General features: G+C 58.0%; 4 protein-coding genes across 15 annotated transcripts; 2 read left to right on the forward strand and 2 right to left on the reverse strand.

Annotated features, from left to right (window-relative positions):
• Positions 1-139: 139 nt before the first annotated feature.
• Positions 140-9,917, reverse strand: Sack1e (scaffolding CK1 anchoring protein E). The gene is made up of 5 exons (XM_004867000.3): positions 8,262-9,917; positions 5,982-6,149; positions 5,735-5,859; positions 2,465-2,900; positions 140-912 (listed from the first exon to the last, which is right to left on the reverse strand). Exons 1-5 carry the CDS (start codon positions 8,736-8,738, stop codon positions 661-663), a joined length of 1,458 nt encoding a protein of 485 aa, XP_004867057.2. The 5' UTR covers positions 8,739-9,917; the 3' UTR covers positions 140-660.
• Positions 3,737-4,373, forward strand: Spaca4 (sperm acrosome associated 4). The gene has a single exon (XM_004866999.3). The coding sequence runs from the start codon at positions 3,918-3,920 to the stop codon at positions 4,299-4,301; it is 384 nt and encodes a 127-aa protein (XP_004867056.1). The 5' UTR covers positions 3,737-3,917; the 3' UTR covers positions 4,302-4,373.
• A 13-nt stretch (positions 9,918-9,930) lies between the features above and the next one.
• Positions 9,931-13,360, reverse strand: Rpl18 (ribosomal protein L18; the record flags this gene model as incomplete). Its single annotated transcript, XM_087200687.1, has 7 exons — positions 9,931-10,047; positions 10,215-10,284; positions 10,427-10,550; positions 11,168-11,266; positions 11,818-11,925; positions 12,180-12,266; positions 13,217-13,360. Coding segments are annotated over 7 exons (708 nt in total), but the record flags the coding sequence as incomplete, so codon positions are not given.
• A 100-nt stretch (positions 13,361-13,460) lies between these two features.
• Positions 13,461-21,466, forward strand: Sphk2 (sphingosine kinase 2). 12 transcript variants are annotated; one of them, XM_004866991.4, is made up of 7 exons: positions 13,461-14,072; positions 14,589-14,742; positions 17,767-18,235; positions 18,887-19,036; positions 19,147-19,241; positions 19,328-19,443; positions 19,812-21,466. In XM_004866991.4, the coding sequence occupies exons 2-7, from the start codon at positions 14,704-14,706 to the stop codon at positions 20,899-20,901; spliced, it is 1,959 nt and encodes a 652-aa protein (XP_004867048.2). In that variant the 5' UTR covers positions 13,461-14,072; positions 14,589-14,703; the 3' UTR covers positions 20,902-21,466. The 12 variants fall into 12 exon arrangements, with proteins under 12 accessions (XP_004867048.2, XP_012921788.2, XP_021101658.2 ...); XM_013066334.3 differs by having other exon boundaries at positions 13,470-13,753; positions 17,944-18,235; XM_021245999.2 differs by having other exon boundaries at positions 13,471-14,072; positions 14,531-14,742.
• Positions 21,467-21,592: the final 126 nt, after the last annotated feature.

A 21,592-nucleotide genomic window follows, 5' to 3' on the forward strand; every position in this document is an offset into this window, starting at 1 on the left:
TGAGAGGGACTGGGACCGAGCGAGGTCAGAGGGGATGGGCCCACGTCAGCCCGGTACAGGGCGCAGCTCTCAGAGGGAGGATGGGGTCAGGAGCCCCGGGTCTGAGGGAGGAGGCTGGGCTTGGGCTCGGAGACCCACATTTGTGGAATAAAGCGGTTTATTCTCTGCAGAAGGGGAGGCCTCCTGCCCAGCGAATGCTGTCCCTTTTGCTCCCCAGTCACCCAGTTCTCCCCACCAGTGCCGGGTCCCTCCCTAGAGCTCCATCCGAGAGACTTTCTGGCCGCTCATTATTCAGATTTGCTCCCTCCAGGAACCTCCAGCACCCCATCCTTCGGCTCTTCCGGTTCCAGGGCTCGGTTTACCCACAGCTCCAGCAGTATCTGCCTTTTGTCCAAAGGGCTCCTCCTAGTTAGCCCACAGTTCACCATGGGGACACTCCCCCGCCTCCTCCGAGTAGTCCTGGCCTGGCTGAGGCCACGTCCGTTCTCCTGGAACCTGCAGCTGGCAGCCTTTCTGGTTCCCATTCTGTGACAGAGCCTAGAGCAGGCCATGGGCTTCGCCCCGTTCCGGAGCAAGTGGACAAAATCCCTCCCACTGCCCACGGCCTGGTGCCCGGGCTCTGAGTGGGCACCAGTGGCAGCCGCAACAGCCAGGCTGCTGTCAGGGGCGCCCCCCTCGGCCTGAGCGAGAGGCCCAGTCTGGCTGCTGGATGCCTCTGAGCTCTGCCAGCTTGGATGGAGCATTGTCACCAAACCTTCTGCGGGTCGGGGACAGGTAGCGGAGGTGGCGGGCGGGGATCAGGGGCAGGGGGCTACCCCAGGGCTGGCACCGGGCGAGGGGCCGGGCATCCCCAGCGCCCCGCTGTCTCATCAGGGCCTTGGCAGGGGTGTCCTTGGAGCCCCAGGACTTGAGCTGTGGAGGGAAAGGGGGAGGTGAGAGGGGAGGGGAGGAAGGGAAGAAGGAAGTTGGAGGGGAGGCAGGAGGGGGAGGAGGGAGGAGTGGGAGAAGGCAGAGGGGGGCCCGCACCCCCAGACCCACGCAGGGGCCATGCTGCCTGTGCTTTAGCAGGTGGGGAGGAACCGGAAGTGGCGAGCAAATATTTGCCAAGGGTGGCGATGCAGGGTGGTGGCCTGACCGGGTGGAGGCGAGGACCTCGCCCTGCCCTGCAGCCCCTGCCGCTCCCAGCTCCATGCCCTCAGAGACGGGGGCAGTGGGAAGGACTCAGGGACGAGCCAGCCTCCGGGAACAGGCCGGAGGGCAGAGCACACGCAGGGACCGTCCTGAGGCCCACAGCTGCCCACTTCACAGCCAGGACCTTGTGGTCAGAGGGAAGGCTCTGTGGGACCCCACTGTCGAAGCAGCTGGGGGACTGAGAGGAGTCCTCTAATGCTCCTGGCCCCCTTTCCCCAACACGCCATGAGACTCAAATCCGGAAAGGAAGCCCAGAATGGTGGTGCACACCTATAATCCTAGCACTCTGGAGGCTGAGGCAGGAGGATCACCCTAAATTCACAGCCAGCTGGGGATACATCGTGAGACCCTTACTCAGAAAACCAAAAGGGGGGACCTGAGAGAGTATGGCCTCAAGGTCTGGGATGTGGACATCATGGAATAAAAATCAATTGCATTGGCCAGGGATTTAGCTCAGTGGTTTCGCCACCTGCTGCGCAAGCGCAAGGGCCCGAGTCCGATCCCCAGTACAAAAAAAAAAAAATCAATTGCATTTCAGAAATGTCTTGATGACTTTGTTATTGTTGGATTTATCCTCACAGACTGTGCCTCCCAGCCACACTGGGAAGCAGGGAAACTGCTCAGCCCATTTCCTAGATGGGAAATGTGAGGTACAGAGAAGGCAGACGTGAAGCCAGGATTTGAACTCAGGGCTCAGGGGTCTCTGCTGTGTGCCCCAGTGTGAGAAGCCAGCACACAGTAGGGCTACAGGATGTGGAGGAGCAGCTGTGAGTGAGGGTGAACTGTTTGGCCTTCCTGTAACCCCTCCCCCCACCAGGCACACAGTGAGCCTGGGAAAGTGCTTCCTCCACCGGAGGTTGGCACACGCCTGTAATCCCAGGGCTCTAGAGGCTGAGTCAGGAGGATCATCAAACTCAAACCCAGCCTAGGTGATTTAGGGACTTAGTGAGATCTTGTCTTGTGCCACCACATCTGGTGTCTCAAAATCTTAAAAATAAGTAAATAAGTAACAAAGAGCTGCGGATGTAGTTCAGTGCAAAGGCCTGGGTTCAGTCCCCAGTGCCACAAAAGGAAGGAAGGAAGGAAGGAAGGAAGGAAGGAAGGGAGGGAGGGGGGAGGGAGGGAGGGAGGGAAGGAGGAAGGAAGGGAGGAAGGGCTTCCTGCCTTTTTTGGTGGCAGCAGGGACCCGGGAGCCCACCCATGTGACCGTGGCAAGTGCCAGCCCTCTCAGGGTCTCCGCCACCTCTATGCAGGCAGTGGCTGCTGCTCTCACCTCACCATCCCCGTCGCTGGAGCCCGACAGCTGAGACAGGCGGCTCAGGTCCCACAGGGAGCGGCTGGGCCGGGCTGGGGGGCCGCTGGCTGTCCGGGACCCCTGCACACTGCGCAGGACGTCGCTGAGGGCGGGTGCAGGGGCCTCCCTCGGGTCCCCCTCCAGCAGGCGGCAGGCAGCCAGGCGGTGGGCCAGGGTGCTGTCGGGCAGCAGGGGTGACACCGGGGCGACTGGGCAGCGCTGGAGCACTCTGTGCGGGCTGCGGGCGGGCGATGGGTCCCCGGAAATGCGGAACAGGGCGTCTGCGGCCGGCGGGGGCGGGAGAGGCCCGGAGGCTGCGTAGAGCGTGCGGAACTCGTGGCTGAAGGCATCGGCGATTTCTCCGGTCAGCAGGGTGAGCAGGCCGCGGTGCAGGCGAGCGTCACTCCACGTGAAGCTGGGGGCATGGCTGGGGTCAGATCTCCGCAGCCCGGCTCCCTGCCCAGTGCTGCCTCGTGACCTCGGGCCAGCCAGCCTCCCTCTCGGGCTCAGCTGTGCCCTCTGCAGAATGGGGACAACAGAAATCCCCACCCTTGTCTGGGGCCAACATGGGCTAAGGTATTTCTACCACTATCTGGAGCCAGGCTGGAGGGGACTTTGTGAGACTTCTGTGACACTCTTGCTATGTATTGCAGGCTGGCCTTAGACTCGCTGTGTAGCCCAGGCTGGCCTGGAACGCACAGTGATTCTCCCGCCTCAGCTTCCCAAGTGCTGGGATCACAGGTGTGGGTCACCACACCTGGCTCCCAAGGGACTGTTTTAAAACTGCTACCTAGAAAGACTCCCCCCGTCAAGCACTTGTTAAATGCCTGGCTGAGTGCTCCTGCTCTGTGCCTCAGCTGGCCTGGCTGTAACGTGGAGCTGAAACACAAGCAGGTTCAAAGGCGAAGACACTGGTCAGGCCCTCCACCCTCGGCCAGCGCCTGTGCTCTTCCTGTCCCCACAGTGACCGGTACCTAAGCCTCTGGAGCAGAGCTTGGCACAGAGTGCGGCCACTCCCGGCTTCTCTGCAGGACTCTGAGCCCAAGCAGGGGCCTCAGGTGCGTCACACTCCTGTCCTGGGCCTCGGGTGACTTAGCTGGGACCCAGGTGTCCATGTGGCCTTTCCTCGGCAGGGTGACAGTCCCCACTGGGCTGCAGGTGGGCAGGTGGTGACACTGCCCCAACCTGTGACCTCACCCCCAGGCACCATGGAACCCTGAGGCGTCTGTGAGGTCACACATTCCGCTCCCAGAGATGCCGCAGCCCGTTGAGAGAGACACAGAGCATCAGGGTCTGAGGACACTCCAGGTGCCGACACGGAGGCCAGGACAGGGTGCAGGATCACAGTGGGAGCCAGACACCACACATCCAACACTTCCACAGGCCCACGACGCCCGGCCTGGCACGGGCCCCACCCTGCTGCCAGGCCGCCATGGTCTTCGGCTGGCTGCAGCTGCTGCTGCTGGTGACGGTGCTGCCTCAGGGCACGACGGGCATCAAGGACTGTTTCTTCTGCGAGCTGACCGACTCCATGCGCTGCCCCGGCACCCCCATGCACTGCGGGGACGAGGAGGACTGCTTCACGGGCCGCGGGGTGGCCCAGGGTGTGGGGCCTGTCATCAACAAAGGCTGCGTGCGTGCCCCCAGCTGTGGCCGCGAGGAGCCTGTGAGCTACATGGGCCTCACCTACATCCTCACCACCACCTGCTGCTCCGGCCACCTGTGCAACCACGGCCCAAGCCCCACGGGCCACCCGACGGTGACAGCCACCGCCAGCCTGGTGCTGGGCCTGCTGCTGCTCCCACACCTGCTGTGATCCCAGGCCTGGGACTGGTCTCCCCCCACCTGATCCCTTCCCCCCATTAAATGGCCAGAGGCCCTGGACAACTTCCTGTGGCCCTCGCTTCATCTGTTTGAGGGCCATGCGTCAGGAGCTGCGAGCTCAGAGCGGCGCTGTAGTGTACTTTTTGTCTTTTTGTTTTTCTTTTTGTTTTTGTTTCTGGAGACAGGGTCTCCCTTTGTGGTTCAGGCTGGTCTTGAACTCACTGTGAAGCCTAGGCTGGCCTTGAAATTGCAGCGATTCTCCTGCCTCGGCCTCCCGAGTGCTGGGATTATAGGCGTACAACATCACGATCAACTGTATTACTGCACTTCGTTGGCTCTAAGAGGCGTATTTTTTCACACTGGGATCAAGATATTTCTTTCCACTGGTGGCACCTTAGAGCTGATGAAATATGGCATGAATGAGCACTGCTTATGTGATGGGCCAGGCACCATGCTCTCTCCGAAACTCCCTTGAGGTTGGGAAGGTGGACACCCTCCACTCCAAGGCACTCTAGGTTAGGTAGCAGAGGTTTTTCTGTGTTTTGTTTCTTTGCAGGCACTAGGGATTGAACCCAGGGCCTTGGTACTGAGCTACATCTCCAGCCCTTTCTACTTTTTGAGTCAGGGTCTTGTTAAATTGCTGAGTTGCCCAAGCTGGGCTCCAACTTGCAACCGTCCTGCCTCAGCCTCCCAGTGTTGGGATTACAGGCGTGCGCCACCACGCCCGGGAGCCAGCGATTCCCCGAGTGGGTCCCTGGGCTGGCAGCATGCACATCAACTAGGAACTTGTCAGAAATGCACGACCTGGGGCCTCTCCCAGGCCAGGAGTAAAGGGACAGAAAATGAAGCTGCAGGAACAGGAAGCCCTCCAGGAGACTCGGAATCACTGAGGCTGACAGCCGCTGCCCTAGGGCCATGGGTCTCAGTGGGGCCCTTCTGGGCCCCAAGGGCACCCACCATGGTTTTTGGTTCTCAGCGAGCCCCTCAACTGTCAGTCCAAACTCGAGTGGCAACTCTGTTAGAAATCTTGTTCTAGGCAGACCGTGTCTCCCTCTTGTGTGGGAGGTGGAGCTAAGGCCCAGAGGGGTGAAGTAAAACCGCCTACAGTCACACACCAAGCAGCTAGAGTTTGAATCCAGGCCACCTGGCCACGGAGGCCACACTCCAGTTTTCCAGATTAGGAATCCCGGGACCAATGCGAGAAAGGCCACCAACAGGGCCAGCGGCAGGGCCCCCCCCCCCCCAGCACCCAGACACCCCTGGCTCCTACCTGGCCCACCCTGCCGCAGGATGCCTGTGCCTCTCCAGGGACTGACGCGTTTGGCTGATGGAGAGGCCCAGAAGGGGGCGCTCCCGGTGCTGAGAGCAGTGCAGAGAGCAGGGTCAGGATGCTGGCGGGTGTGTGTGGGTGGGGGGGGTGCGTACCTGTAGGACCCTGAGATGACCCTGTCTCCGTCCAGCAGCACAAACTTCTCCCGAACGTCGCCGCTCACCTGCCGTCGCCAGCGACTCCGGAAAGTGCAGCCCCGCACGACGCGGATGTCCAGGTTCTGGGTGGGGTGCGTCAGGAGTCGCAGGGTTAGCCGACTCAGCGGCCTAGGATGCCGCCCCTCACCCTGTCCCCCGAGTGGCGTGGGCATCGGGACGCCCTGTCCCTCTGTCCTGCCCCTACCTCAGTGGCCCAGGGGTTCACCCGCAGCTGCCCAGCCAGCGCCAGGAAAGCAGGCAGCCGCTGGTGGTCCAGGAGTAGGTACACAGGGATCCAGCGGCGTGTGGCCGCGTCCACCAGGTCCAGAAGCAGGTCTGGGTCAGTGAAGACGTCCATGACCACGGCCACCAGCTGCAGGGCGGAGAGGGGAGGGGAGCATGTGGATGGAGCCCAGCACTCCAGGGGCACTCAGAGGGCAGGGGCCTGGCATCAGCACTCTGGGGGCTGGGGACTGAGGGCCTGGCCTCCATGGGAAGTCAGGGGAGCTGAAGGGGGACCCCAGGATGTTGAATGAGGAACGGCAGCCTTTCTAAGGCCTCCCCACCCTGAACTGCTGGAAAACTGCCATAAGAAATATATCCGGGACCGGGGATTTAGCCCAGTGGTTTTGCTGCCTGCTGCGCAAGCACAAGGACTGGAGTTTGATCCCGAGTACCAAAATAAAAAAGAAATCACGTCCTAAAGAAAAGGAGGAAAGGGGACAGGTCTTCACTTGTTACAGTCTGACTTTCCCTGTCCAGCGAGGCTCCTCTGCTGCCCCCATCTGCAGTTGTTATCTAAAATGTGGGTGCCTTTGACTGCAACAAAAAGTCAAAAGCCACCTATAGATTTGTCAATCACTAAAGGGTACCCATGAAATATAGATGAATTTTAACTTAACTTTATGATTGTATTTTTTTTTTTTTGGGTACCAGGGATCAAACTCGGGTTCTTACGCTTGCAAGGCTGGCAGTGGAACCACTGAGCTAAATCCCCAGCCCCTTATGATTATATTTTTAAATTACATGTTTTAAATGTGTGATGTGTGTGTGGCTATTAAAGATATGTTGTTGGTTTCTGAGCCAGAACTCTCGACAACGCATGTTGACTGCGATCCCCTGGCTGCTGCTGCTCTGCATGTGTAAGTGGAGTGGATCTCAGTCTTTGCCTGGAGTGTGCTGAACGTGGATCAGTCAAACCCTTGAGCACTCAGTTTGGTGAAGATGTCACTATGTACAACAAAGAACTAGTTGAATTAACTATGTGATGTTAAATATTATTAATAAATTTTAACTTTTTTCAAAGTTAAAAAAAAAAGAAATCATGTCCTGCTGGGCTGGGCATGGTGACTCACTCCTGCAATCCCAGCACTTTCAAGGAGGCTGAGGCAGGATTGTCATGAGTTCAAAGCCAACCTGGGCTACATAGTGAGTTCAAATCCAGCCTGAACAGCACAGTGAGACCCTGTCTCAAAAATATTTACAAAGGGGCCAGAGATTTAGCTCAGTGGCACTGTGCCTGCCTCCCAAGCGCAAGGTCCCGAATTTGATCCCCGGTACCAAAAAGAAAATATATTTAAAAAAAGAAAAGAAATCATATCCACATGCTAGGTGTAATGGTGCACACCTATAATCCCATTACTCTGGAGGGTGAGGCAGGAAGATCACTACAAGTCAGCCTGGGCTACATAGTGAGTTCAAGACCAGCCTGAACTACAGAGTGAGACCATGCCAAAAAAAAGAAAAAGAAAAATCATGTCCATAATGGTATACAGTGTCTTCAGGCGGGAACGAATGTCCAGCGCAGCACTGATCCTGGACATCAGTGGCTGGACATCCTCAGAGGACACTGGGTAACTGCACCTCTGTGTCCTCATGAATGGCCTGGTGTGAGGGACAGTAGGACTGACCTACGCCACCAAGGTGTGGTTTAGGGACACCATTGTGCTGAGGGCCAGAACCAAACACCAACTCATCAGCCAGACAGTCCAGGTTCAAATCCCCTCGGGCACTTACACCCCCGTACCTCAGTTTCCTCATCTCAGTGGGCACAAGAACAATCACACTAGGGCTGGGGATTTAGCTCAGTGGCACCGAGCCTGCCTTGAAAGTGCAAGGTCCTGAGTTCAATCCCCATTACCAAAAAAAAAAGAACAATTCCACTTAATGGAGCTCTTGGAAGACCACAGGAAGGACTCGCCACGGGGGCAGGTGACACTGCTACCGAAAGCACAGGCCCTCAGTGGGAAGTGGGGTAGACACCTGTGAGCACGGAGCCCCCAGCTTGGTGACGGTGGGACAGAGAGGTGCCTGAGATTCAGGGAGGGTCATGGTTTAGTTCAAGGGGCACAAATGATGGAGGAGGAACGGTCCTGGGGAGCAGAGTTATGGACATGCAAGTTCCAGAGGCCAAGGGAAACACTGCTGGGGCGGGCAGGTGAGGACATCAGGGCTGAGGGAGGGACCCAGTCCCCGAGACAGTTACCTTGTGGGCAGCCTGGATTTCTCGGCGCACCAGCTCCTTGAGGGGCGGCTGGCCCTCGCTGGGGGGCTGGGTGTACAGCTGTGCCCGGGTGATGCCCTTCCAGGCGGTGTCCTCTGGCCAGCCTAGCCGCAGCAGGGGCACTGGCTCCTCCGACTCCCCAGGCCAGTAGGTCAGGCTGCCTGTGGCCGGGTTGGCGGTGGTGGTGGCAGCTCCTTCTGCAGCCCCACCAGACTCCTGCCTGGCTTCTGTCCAGTCCTCAGCAGCCGTTGCCAAGGTTTGGACCTCATCCTCGCTCAGGAAGGGCCGCAGCCCCTCCTGCCGCACTCGGGCCTGGAAGGCATCCCCGCCCTCACTCAGCAGCACCTCGATGGCCAGCCGTTGGCCCTCGGAATACAGGAAGGCAGGGCTGGCCTCAGTCAGCGGCAGCCCGGGCCCCGCCTCCGCTTCCTCCAGTGCTGCCAGCTGGGAGGCCGCCATCCCGCTGTGCTGCGCTGGGCCGGATCACCCAGGGCCTGGCTGCCCCTGGAGGAGCATTGGGGGCCTCCCGGGCCACCCTGCAGACCTCCCCACGGCTGTCCCTGGCCCACAGCCCCAACAACTCCTCAATGGTTCCCAAGTGACTACCTGCTGTGCCAGGCTGCCCAGGGCAGCACCTAGTGAACCCCAGTGCCTGAGCACCCGCACGTCCCCAACTGCGACCCCTCAGCTAGTCACTCCTGCTCCGCCACAGGACAGCCTCTAGCCTGCTGGCCACAAAATGCCACAAGGGAGCCTTCATCTGTTCCAAATGTCAGTCCGGCCACCTTACTGTCCCTAACTGATGGTACAGGGGCTGCCAGTGTCAGACCCTTGTCTGCCTGTCCCACTGCCTTGCTTCCCCACAATCTCAGGGCACCCACTGGGGGACCCCAACAACCCATCTAAGGCAAAGTCAGCATCTGCAGGCTGCCCTAGCCAAGCTGAACCCACCTGGGCTTCTGCCTGGACCCCACCAGCTCACACCCCTTCTCCCTGGCTGGGGACCACTCTATATTCCGCCTGTGGCCTCCCAAGCCCGAGGCACTGGCCTTCCCACAGGCCACTGCAATGGCCCCACAGAGAAGGTAGAGAACAGAGCCAGGCCTCCCTCCAGCCCCAACAGTCCGGCTGCCTGTGCTGCCATCTCAGGCCTCCCCTCCTCCTCCCATCTCTTGCCTTCTGAGGTTGGAGGCAAGGGGGCTGGAGACCTCCTACTCTTCACCTCTGCACTCTTCCGGGCTCTGCCTCATTCATCAGGCCAAACCGGCGCCCAGGGGACCCACCCCTAGAGTAAACATGGGGAGGGCCCTGCAGGCACCACTGAGGGCACCTGCTCGGGACTGGCCACCTGCCCCGCTTCCTCAACCATTCCCACACCCGTCCACTGCAGCTCCGCCCCTGGGTGTTCTGGCAGAGGGTAAGGGCACAAGGAAGCAGGTGTGGGAACACCTGACACCCAGGAAGGAGGCGGAGCTCAGGCTCTAGGGGGCAGCGGGTCCGACAGGTGCAGTGAGATGATACTGCGCATGCGCACATCCAAGACAGAGGCCAAGAGCGCACTCCAAAGGACAGAAGCGTCCCTTCCCGCAGGCACCAACCTCCCTTTTGTACCATCCCAACCTGTCCCCCAACAACACACTGCGGGTGCCACTGGCATCCAAAATCTTTTTATTCTCAGAGTAAGAGCCTGCATTAGTTCTTGTAGCCTCGGCTGGCCCGTCTGCCTCTGGCGCGCTCGAACTTCCGGCCCTTGGAGCGGACATAAGGTCTGTGGGAAGAGGAGGGTGAGGAGCCGCCTTGCAGTGATCAGCAGGCCCCAAGGCCCCTCCTCACTGTGCTGGGGACTGGGACCCCAACCCCGACCCAACCCCGGGAACCCTACCCGTGCTGGTTGGCAGGAGGGGGGCGGGCCCTGCAGGACGCCCTGGTACTCACTTGGTGTGGCTGTGTGGGGTTCCTGGGGCCTTGCCAAAATGCCGGTACACCTCTCGGCCCTTGCGCGGACCTGGGGACGGGAAGAGGGGGATCAAGCAGGGGCCTGCACCGTCCCTTCAACCCTCACAGGGCTGAGAATTTAGGCCACAAGGTGCGGGTGCACCCCTGAGCAGTTCGTGCCACCCCCCACAGGAGCTACCAAAACCACTTACCAGAGAGCAGGACGGTGCCGTGGCCCTTGGGGGAGTCCAGGGCCAGCTGGTCGAAGGTGAGGATCTTACCCCCGGCCTTGAGGATGCGGCTGCGGGCCCGGCTGCTCACACGCAGGGCACACACCTGGAGCAGACGGGGCAGGAGGGGTCACCACCCCCGACCCCAGCTACCTGCTCAGCCTGACAACCAACACCAGCTCACCCCAGGGCCACCCCCACCCACAGCAGCTGCCTTCCACGCCACAGCCCTGTGTCATTACGTGCAGAAGGTAGAAGACTTTTTTTTTTTTTGGTACCAGGGATCGAACTCAGGTCCTTGCACTTGCGCAGCAGGCGACAAAACCACTGAGCTAAATCCCTGGCCTTTTTTGGTTTTTTAAGACATCTCACTGTGTAGCCCAGGCTGGCCCCAAACTCATGGCGATCCTCTGGCCTCAGCCTTTGCATGCTGGAATTACAGGCATGTATTACCATGCCCAGCTGAGACTTTGACTAAATAGCAAAGAAACCCATGTTTGAGCCCAGGCTGTCTGGCTCAAGAGGCAACACTTTCAACAGGATCCAGAAGGAGCCTCCCAAGGAGCTCCCCCCACCATGAAACAGGACCTCATGCAACCCTAAAAGCCACCTGGACAGGTGAGAGGCCTGTTGTACCCTGATGATGAGGCAGAGACTTAAGTGCCACCAGAGCAGGCCAGGCTCCATGTCAAGTGACACTGTTGTGAGCCCTACCCCACTCACCTTCAGCTTGGGCACCTCCAGAACCCGCACATCATCCGTGACGGTTCCCACGACCACAGCAGTCTTATTTTCCCGGCCAGGAAGCTTCATCTTCCGGATCTTGGAAAGATGCACATCATGAGTCCTTCTGGCATGTAAATCCATCCACCCTCCACCCGCGCTTCATGCATCCGGAGGCCTGGGACCGCTGTGGATTAGCCCACCCAAACCTCCCCTCCCCACAACAACAGGCCTCTAGAAGTCTCCTTCAGGAAAATCTCTCGATGAGAATATTCAGCAACTCTCTCCTGACAGGCTTTTTGTTTTTAGTATTGAGGATTAAACCCCAGGCCCTTTGCACTGAGTGAGCTACACCCCCAGCCCTTTTTGTCTTGCTAAGGGCTGGGCTCCAACATAAGATCCTCCTGCCTCAGCCTCCCAGAGTGCTGTGATTACAGACACACCACACCTAACGGTGGAGTTTTGACTCCTAAAACTCCTTGGTCCTTTGATGCTCATCACAACTATCTCCACCTCATAGTGAGCCAGAAAGGAGGCCAAGAAGCCAAGCCAATTGTCCAGATACTCGACTCCAATAAGGCTCAGAGTCAGCACCTAGGGACGCCCAGGTTGCCATGCCACAGCTGCAGGTCCCGAGGCCAGACACTCACCATTCGGGAAAGGGACAGAGGTGGCCGATTGGTGCGACTCATGAACAACCTCTTCAGCACAACCTGGTTGAAGGTGGAGTTTGTTCTTCTGGCCAGAAACCTGTACAGCTGAGAGAGAAAGGGAAGACTGAGACCACAGGACAGGGACAAACAAACACTTTAGGCTAGAAAGGTTCTGATGGCTTTTCCCATTCCCTGGAGCCTGGGGAAATGCAGATCCTGGTCCTTCCTAACTGGGGACCCAGAAAATCTCCTCCCTCCCAACATGCTTCTGACCAGCAGCTCAAAACACTAAAGTTCAGGGATCCTGCAGAAGGAACACCTGGATGGCTCTGCCCCAAGATTCCAGGTCCCAACTTCACCTTGACCAACAGCCTCAGGTAGATGTCCTGGCTCTTGGGTTCCTTGCGACGGACCTTTCGGTCTTTGTTGTGGCGGATGTCAACTCCCTGTAGGGGTGGAGAGGAAACCAGGGTTCCAACTCTGAATCTGGTCAATTATGCCATGAATGTTCTGATGATTACTTATCTCCCAGATAGACCAGACCCCCTGGCGAGACTGCTCACACCCCAGGCCCACCACCCACCACTCTTCAAAGGAAGCTAATGCAAACTACAAAGCCATCAGCACCTGAAACATCTTAGCTCGGTAGACACGTTATTCTTAAAGTTTTAAATTCCCAAGTTGTATCTTCGCAAGAACATTGCCCTTACGTATATTACCAAAACTGGCTCCTACCAAAAGGATAACCAGAAATAAATTAACAGTAAACTCTCAGTAACAATGACAACAAACTTTTATTTGAGATAATACATGAAGGAGTCTGGGTCGTTGTCCCCACTTGAAACTAAGAACACTGAGGAAAGCCCACCATTTGCACCACACCTCCTTTCTACTCTTCGGAATAACCAGTGTTTGAGACTATTATATTAACTCTACGTAAGCTCTCATTTGCTTAACACTTAAATCCTTCTGATGAGAAGTGCCTATGAATTATTTCCTTACGAACTCACAAACCTTTCAGATGGGACTAGTATGTTCCTAAGGAAAAGATAAAGGAACTGTGGCCGTGGCCCAGGCCCAGGGAGCGACATCACGGGGTGGGCAAAGGCTGCAACTGGAACGGAGGCCCGCTTGGGTACAGTTGAGTACCTGACTCTACTCCCTTCGCAATTCAATTTTCCAAACTAAGGAGTGACAGGTCCAGGTAAAAAGCAGTTAAGTCAACTGGTTCAAGGTGGCTACAGCTACAGCCACAGAGAGCTGGATTCCAGCTCCGCCACTTCTTAGCTGTCCCTCCCTATACCTCAGTTTGGTCGTCTGCTCAATGGAGACAACAGGAATACGAGACTGTGACCCACGCCCGGTCTCTAGTGTGGCCCCAGAGTAGCATCCTCGCCTCAGAAATCGCTTCCTTCAAACACCGGCGAAACCCCTGCACCCCTCCGGCACGCCCCCAGCCCGGGACCGCCGAGGATGGCGGTGGATGATCAAGCCTTGAATATCCCAAGCCGCGCTCACCATGATGGCGACTCCCGTTCAGTTAAACCCGGAAAGAGAGAGCCCGGCCGGAGTGGGCGGGGAAAGTCTCCGGCGCGCGGCGCCCTAATGACGCCTACGTGCGCGATGCGACGCTCTACCACAATCCGGCCTTCTCTATGGTGAGTTGGATGACTGGCTCGAAGCGGGACAAAAAAAATAGGGCGGAGGAATAACCAAAGAGAAACAAGCGCCTCGTGCAGGAAGGAAGGGCCAGCACGTCGGGGAGCCTTTCTAGCCCTTTCCGGGAGCTGTTCTTTATATTCTTCCGGAAAAAAGAAAACTGGAAGCCCGAGAGATGCGTGGAGCTAGGAAGAGACGTTGCGCGGTGACGCTCTGGGCTGACGCCGAGGGCCTCTCAGTGACTTCGAAAGACTTGGTGGACCGGGCTGTGGTGGTGAGGAGCCGGGGCTGGCGGCTCTAGTCCTCTCCGGGCTGCTCACGTTTGCTTAGATTCACGGTGTGCCTTCTTTCGCTCTGAACTCCCAGGCGCAGCCGAAGCTCGGAAGTTCTGCTAGATATCGAACCCGAGATCACTTTGGTGGAGCTCAATCTAGAGCACCCTATGTATCTATCTTTTTGGTTTAGCCTCCACCCTTCCCTAGGTGGCCCTTCCCTGACCACCTGCTCAGCCTCTCCCGCCAGGGAGGGGTTGCTTTTCTCTCCACCAGAAAGGTTCAGCTGGCCCAGCGGTTTCGATGTGAGGGAGGTACAAGGTACTGGGGTCCAAGGATCGAGCCCCGAGGGCTGGGGTTGAGGGGTGGGATGGGCAGGGAAGGTAGGTGACAAGCTCCTGAAAGAGAGAGACCCTGAGATAGAAATTCAGAGGCGAGGAAGAATGGAGACTCCGTGGGAGGGGGGATGGAGACCAAGGGGTAAGAGGGAAAGATAAGGGGATGGAGGCCCAGAGAGAGGTAGAGACATAGAAAAATGGTCAGATGGGATCTGGCTAGGCTGTACCCAAATTCAGATCCTCACTCTCCTACTTAGTGGTGTGACCTTGGGCAAGTCACTCTCTGTGCTGTACTTTTCCATATTTAGAGAAAGGGAATGATAATAGGTCTTACAGATGGGATGTTTTCCAGAATTATATAGGTTAATAAAATTCCTTTGAGTCCATGTGTTTGCATGAAAGTGCTCAATAACAATTTACCTTATTGTATCTTTTTGACAGAATCAGATTGACTGGTTGAGGCAGTAACCAAATGGCCTCATTCCTCTCTCCTCCACAGAGCCTAAGCCAGGCTTGCACAGTGAGACCTGACTCCGTGTACAGTCCAGAGCACCATCCTATGGCCTCAGACCCAGGGCCAAGGTCTGTTGATGTAACAGGACAGAGGGCCAGTGATGAACCAACACCTTGAATCAGAGGAGCAGTGGAACCAGGTAAAGATCCCTATTCTGTGGGACTGCATCAGCCAACATCCTTCCATCACTGGTCTTGAACCTCCTCTCCAGGCTTGAGTGAATAGCTTTCTCCCCGTTTTCCAGACAGGGCAGGTGTGGCCAAGAATTCAGTAGCTCCCTAGAATCACACAGCAAATCCATGTGAGCTGGAGGCCCCCTTCTCCTTTTCTTCCTCCATCTGCTTCCCTTCCATGTTCCCTTTTCTCTAATTTGATGACTCGAGAAATCTCAGCTACTTTGGTCAGGGCTTTCTTTGTTCCAGAGCTCTGAGCTCAGTTGCTCTGTTCCCTTGCGTCAATCTTCCTGGGATTCTCTCTTAGCACTTACTCTGCTTGAGCTGCTACTGTGGGATGGATTCGTGATATATTTGTTTGGCAATAAATGAACTGTTTTCTCTTTATGTTGTTTTTGTGCGTGTGTGTAGTAGAAGGGATCAAACCCAGGTGCACTCTACCAATGACTACATCCCCAGTGGTTTTTTTGTTTGTTTGAGACAAGGTCTCTTTAAGCTGGCCCAGGCTGGCCTTGAACTTGTGATCCTCCTGCCTTAGCTTCCCAAGTACAATAGCTAGGATCACAGGCATGTGCCACCACCCCTGGCTTTACTTGTCCGGCTTGACCCTGTCCCATTCTGCATATGTCTCTCTTCAGTTCTGCCTGATCTTAGATCTTTGCCCCGTCTTTGCCTTGATGAGTCTCTTGTATCAACAGTCTCCCCCTTTCATCTCTCTCACTTTCAGTTCCTCTCAGCTTCTGGGCTTCAAACATTCTTTCTCTCCCTCACCCCTGGCCCAGAGGGTTCCCCTTTTGTGTCTGTCCTGTTATGTGACTAGTCATTTCCTGGCCAGATGTTTATCTCACGCTGCTTCCACTCTGGTTAGAATCCAAAGTAAATAGTGAATTAATGAACCTGTTGGCAATGTTCATTCCAGAAGTGCCTATCTTGGTATGTCTCTGTCATTTTCGGGAATTTCTTGTGCCCTTACCTTCCATTTTATCAACCGCACTGTTTTTTGTCTCTTTATATCTCTGCTTTTTCTCTGTGCCTGGGTCTGTCTGACTCTGTAACTGTGAAAGACAACCCCCCTTCTTGCTCCCGTTACCCTGCCCTAACTCGATAATTACCTATCTCTGACTCTGTTCCTCTGGGTCTCTGTTTTGCTTTTTGTCTAAGTCTATTACAAACTCCTGTTGCATATCTCTGGGCCCCTGGTGGCTGTTAGGGTCTCTATCTCTCCAGCTAAAGACCTCCTACTCCACGCCTCTTTTCTTTTATAAAGTGAAGGGATGGGCCAGGCCCACTTGCCCTCAACGAAGAAGGCGGCACCAACGTTGTCTGCAGGGGTGTGACGCCGGTGCCCTCACTTACAATGGCGGCTGGCCTCCAGAAGCGCCACGCACCGCCCAGTTGTGGCGCTTCCCTGTAGGGTAGTGGGACCCTGCGAACTCGCAAGTCGTCTGGCCCCGCCTCCGCACGCTCTCATTGGTGCGGTACAGGCCGGCCACATGGCCATTGGCTAAGCAGATGCACACCCTCCCCCCACCCCTAGGTCTGATTAGGGGCGGTCGTGCGGATTAGAGGGGCCGCCCGGAGGAGGACCTGGTGTGTGAGGAAGGTGTGAGGGTCCGGGCAGGGTCCAGAGAGAGAGAGTGTGTGTGTGTGTTGAGAGGGGACAGACCTGAAACTGGGGTGGTGGGGTGGGAGGTTGAAATGGAAAATCAGGGCCACAACTGAGGTATCCAGGAACGGAGGCCCAGGCCCGGAAGTGGAGTAGAGATGGAGGCCCAGGGACCGAGACTTGGGCTGTGGTTTGGCAGTTTGTGAGTGGAAGGCCAGGCCCAAGGTTTGGGTACCAGGGGACAGAACCCCAGGCCCAGGAATGGAGGCTGTCTAGGGCTCTGTGCCTGAGCCTGATTTGAGGTTCTCATAGGGGGCCATTGCCGGTGTGGAGGTGGGGCAGACACCCTGGGCCTGGGGGAGCCGTCCAGGGCGGGGTTGGAGTGTTGAGCAGCAGAGGCAGCTCGAGGGTAGGGCGAGCCCACGGATAGGGGTGTGTCTGGGTCTGCTGTGGCCTGAGGAAGGTGAGCAGCTGGACAGGACTGGCGGGAGGCTGGGCGGGTCTAGGGAGGACAAAGGTGAGCTGGAGGAGGGGGTTGGCGGCAGCTGGGCAGCCGGGCGGAAGGGCCTGTGGGGAAAGGACCTTGGTTCTGGCTCCAGCTTTTCCCTGGAGAGCAGGCAGCAGACACCCAGGTCAGTACTCAATTCACACAAGTTCTCAGCCCCTGCCCCTTTTCAGCACTTGCATGTAGCTCCCCTCTGACCCCTCGGTTTCCGTATCACATCCGTGGCTCGAGCCTCTCCTGTCTGCCCTCCTAAGCATCTGTTCCCTTTCTTTCTGGGGTGAGAAACTCTGTCTTTTGTCAGCCTCGTTTCATCTCACTGAAGCAGGTTGTCTCCTCCCAGTATTCCTCTGGTCTCCTTTCTCTCTGTGCCTGTGTCCCACTGATACTACTCTCTCCACTTGCAGATGACTCAGTGTGCATGTCGGGGTTGCCTTCCCCATCTCTGCCTATTTCTGGTTTTGTCTCCACTCTGATTCTCTCCTGTGCTTTATTTTTCCTCAAAGCCCTATCACCATCCGACACATTAGATATTTTACTGTCTGATGTTGTCTTCCTGCCTTCTGACTAGAATGTAAACCCTCTGAAGGCAAGGATTTTTGTCAGTCCTCTGCTGTGTTGGCTGTGTCCACCATGACCGGCACACAAAGGGTCCTGAGTAACTGTGGAGAGAAATGAATGACTGTTTGCATGTCCAGGTCCTTCAGGCGCAGCCGCCTGTGTCCTCCAGGCCTCCTCACCTGCCCGAGCCCGTGTGTCTCTGGCAGTCCTTTTCCCTCTGCCATTGCCCCACTGTTCTCTCCACATCCCTCCCCCTCCTTCCATCTCCCAATCTCCCGTAAGGGCCCTGGACTCTGACCCTCCCCTCCTCCCTCTCCACAGAGACCGGAGCAGCAGGTCACCAGGAGTTGGGGCCACAGGCCTAGGAGAGCCCTGGATAGGGCTGAGGCCATGGCCCCCCCACCAGCAACACTGGCTGCCAGCACCCCGCTCCTGCATGGCGAATTTGGCTCCTACCCAGCCCGAGGCTCACGATTTGCCCTCACCCTCACATCACAGGCCCTGCACATACAGCGGCTGCTCCCAAAGCCCGAAGCCCGGCCCCGGGATGGCCTGGTCCCCCTGTCTGTGATCTCAGGCTGCTGCACCCTGCGAAGCCACAGCCCCTCAGACTCGGCAGCCTACTTATGCATCTATACCTACCTGTGGGGCCGTCGAGGCCGCCGCAGAGCCACCCGCACCTTTCAGGCCGATGGGGCTGCAACCTATGAGGAGAACCGTGCGGAGGCCCAGCGCTGGGTCACTGCCCTCATGAGTCTGCTCCGAGGATTGCCCCTGCCTGGGGAAGGGGGTGAGGCCAGCAGCTGCTCTGTCCTGGAGACAGACCTCCCTCTGGGCATTGCTGTGTGGGTGTGTGTGCTGTCTCTCTGGGCCTCTGTCGAAAGAGCAGGACACAGACAGGGCTGAGCTACAGAAGGAACAAAAACACAGGCAGAGAGAAAGGAACTGTCGGCTGCTCTCTGGCTAGAGGCTGTGTCTGTCCCCGCCCCCTCCCCAGTCTTGACCAGACAGATGAGTCAGAGGCTCCCTGGCACTGACAGCAGGAGACAAGACAGGAACAGTCACCACCCCCGTGACAGGTGCCAACACAGATATCTGGAGTGCCTGGGGAGCCCAGAAATGGCATCTAATACCTCGTGTAGAGGGTCAGAGAAGGCTTTTGGGTGGAGGCTCCCCATCTGGTGAGCTTTCCTTAGGCCTCTGGGGTCTTGCTGGCTGCCTGGGGCTCACTGACAGTGAAGGAACTTGATCCTGGGTAACAGGTGTTCCTTTGTCTTTATCGTGCTTATGGGTCCAAAGGGCACTTGGTGTCACACCAGCCCTGGCTTTGTCCCGGCACTCCCAGCTCCTGCCTAGCCCCATGGGGGCTGTTTGAAGGGACCATTTCCAGGCTGAGGGGCCTGGATCTCCGGCCTCTGCAGACCCTGCCCTCTCTCTGCAGAGATCAGCCCTGAGCTCCTGCCACGGCCACCCCGGTTGCTACTCTTGGTCAATCCCTTTGGGGGACGGGGCCAGGCCTGGCAGTGGTGTGAAAACCATGTGCTGCCCATGATTTCCGAAGCTGGGCTGTCCTTCAACCTCATTCAGACAGGTATGGGCAAGGCCACGGGAGCGGGGGGTCTGGCCAGGACTTTTCAGTCCAGGGAGGAGGGTGTGGCAGGCAAGGAGACAGCTGCCTAACCTGCTGCTTTGCCCCATTAGAGAGACATAACCATGCCCGAGAGCTGGTCCAGGGGCTGAGCCTGAGTGAGTGGGATGGCATCGTCACCCTCTCAGGAGACGGGCTGTTCTGTGAGGTAGAATGGAGCTCCTGCCCTTAACCCTGAGCCCTGGGGGCCAGAGAGGTGGGAGCTGAGCCCTGAGCAGCTGGTCTCCTGCCCAGGTGCTGAACGGACTCCTGGATCGCCCAGACTGGGAGCAGGCAGTGAAGATGCCCCTGGGGATTCTCCCCTGTGGCTCGGGCAACGCACTGGCTGGAGCCGTGAACAGGCATGGGGGGTAGGTTGGTTGCTCCTGTTGGGGAGGATGAGGGTGGGGGACTGAGACCTCCTGGGGGAATAGGGACCCCATGTCTCCCTGTCAGCTAAACCTACTGTTAGTCCGGAAATCAGATGGCTGTGGGATGCTGCACTGCCAGCTCTGGGCACTGTGGCCAGTCTCATTCTCAGCACTGCCCCAGCAGCTAGAACTTTCTGGCACGCAGACATGCAGCATCTGGACATAGCCACTTGGCTGCACTGGCTGCTGGGACATGGTGTCGCTGGGTTCTGTGCTATCTGCTACCCCATCTTTCTCTGCCTGTGCTCCGAGTCTCACCCAGCCCCATTTGTTCTTTCCCACCATGGCCATCCATCCCGGCCATGAAGGTTTGCACCAGCGCTGGGCCTGGACCTGCTGCTCAACTGCTCCCTGCTGCTCTGCCGTGGTGGCAGCCATCCACTGGACCTGCTCTCTGTGACGCTGGCCTCAGGCTCCCGCTGTTTCTCCTTCCTGTCTGTGGCCTGGGGCTTTGTGTCAGATGTGGACATCCAGAGTGAGCGCTTCAGAGCCCTAGGCAGAGCCCGATTCACCCTGGGCACAGTGCTGGGCCTTGCCACATTGCGCACCTACCATGGACGCCTCTCCTACCTCCCTGCTGCTGTGGAGTCAGCCTCACCTGGTCCTGCCAACGGCCTGCCCCGGGCCAAGTCAGAGCTGGCCCTGGCCCCAGCTCCAGCCCCGCCCACAGACCACTCCCCTTTGCATCGCTCAGTGTCTGACCTGCCCCTGCCCTTGCCTCAGCCTGCCTTGACCTCCCCTGGCTCACCTGATCCCTTACCTGTGCTGTCCTTCAACGGTGGGGCCCCAGAGCTGGCTGGGGACTGGGGTGGCACTGGGGAAGCTCCACTGTCCCCAGACCCACTCCTGCCCTCGCCCTCTGGCTCCCCCAAGGCAGCTCCACTCTCTCCCATCACAGAAGGGCCCCCAGAAATGCCTGCAGCCTCTGGGTTTCCACCCCACACCACCGCTGCACCAGTAGCCTCTGCCGGGGGCCCACAGGACCACTTGTTACCTCCATTGGGCACCCCGCTGCCCCCAGGCTGGGTGACAGTGGAGGGAGACTTTGTGCTGGTGTTGGCGCTCTCTCCCAGCCACCTGGGTGCCGATCTGCTGGCGGTTCCCCACGCAAGCTTTGACGACGGCGTGGTACACCTGCTGTGGGTGAGGGCAGGAATCTCGAGGGCCATGCTGCTGCGCCTATTCCTGGCCATGGAGCGGGGGAGCCATTTCAATTTGGGCTGCCCGCATGTCGGCTATGCCCCGGCCCGTGCGTTCCGCCTGGAGCCACTCACGCCCCGAGGCATGCTCACAGTGGACGGGGAGCTGGTGGAGTATGGGCCGCTGCAAGGGCAGATACACCCAGGCCTCGGTACGCTGCTCACAGGGCCTCCTGGCCACACCGGGCAGGGACCCTGAACCTGTGGGGAATGCGGCAGGGACAGGACTTGGGCTACACGGTGTGGCCTGGCTGCTAGAGTTGGGGCGGCGCCCCCCCCCCAAGTGCAAGGGTCCGGTACCCCACCACCTGGGAACCGGAAGTGATCCTGGAGGGTGGCCTGAGTTCCAGACTCGTCCTCTCCGCAGTGCCTGACCGGGGAAGGCTGAGTTTGGACTGTGCTCCCTGGTGGGACTCCAAGTCACCCCTCCCCTCACCTCCAGCTCACAGCGGGTCGGGGAGGCTGAGGGCGGAGCCTGGCTCACATCACCGAATGACAGGACCTGGAGTGCAGGAGCTGGGGGAGACCTTAGCTAATTGGCCAGGCAGGACCGGGTCTCGCCCTATCCACTCCAATACCTCCACCTAGCTGGCCAATCAACCCAAGAGGGGCGGGTCCCCGGCGGCCCTCGCTCCGATTTGCACTAATCTCCCTCCCTCAAGGAGTGGGGGGGATTCACTCCGGTGTCCTGTGTGTCCACCGTCCCCAATCTAAAAAGCAATTGAAAAGGTCTATGCAATAAAGGCAGTCGCTACATTCCTAGACCTTTGGCCCTTCCTCCATCTGACAGCCCCCGCGACTAGACCGTTCCAGCAGCTTCTGGCTTTTGCCGATAGCCACCAGGTCTGCCCGCCGGCTGCAGCCAGTGTGACCTGCTGGCCTGTCTTGTC

Source organism: Heterocephalus glaber, unplaced genomic scaffold, assembly GCF_053883595.1.
Source record: "Heterocephalus glaber isolate CG9 unplaced genomic scaffold, H.glaber_assembly_v1.0 deba00001744, whole genome shotgun sequence".
NCBI lineage: Eukaryota > Metazoa > Chordata > Mammalia > Rodentia > Bathyergidae > Heterocephalus > Heterocephalus glaber.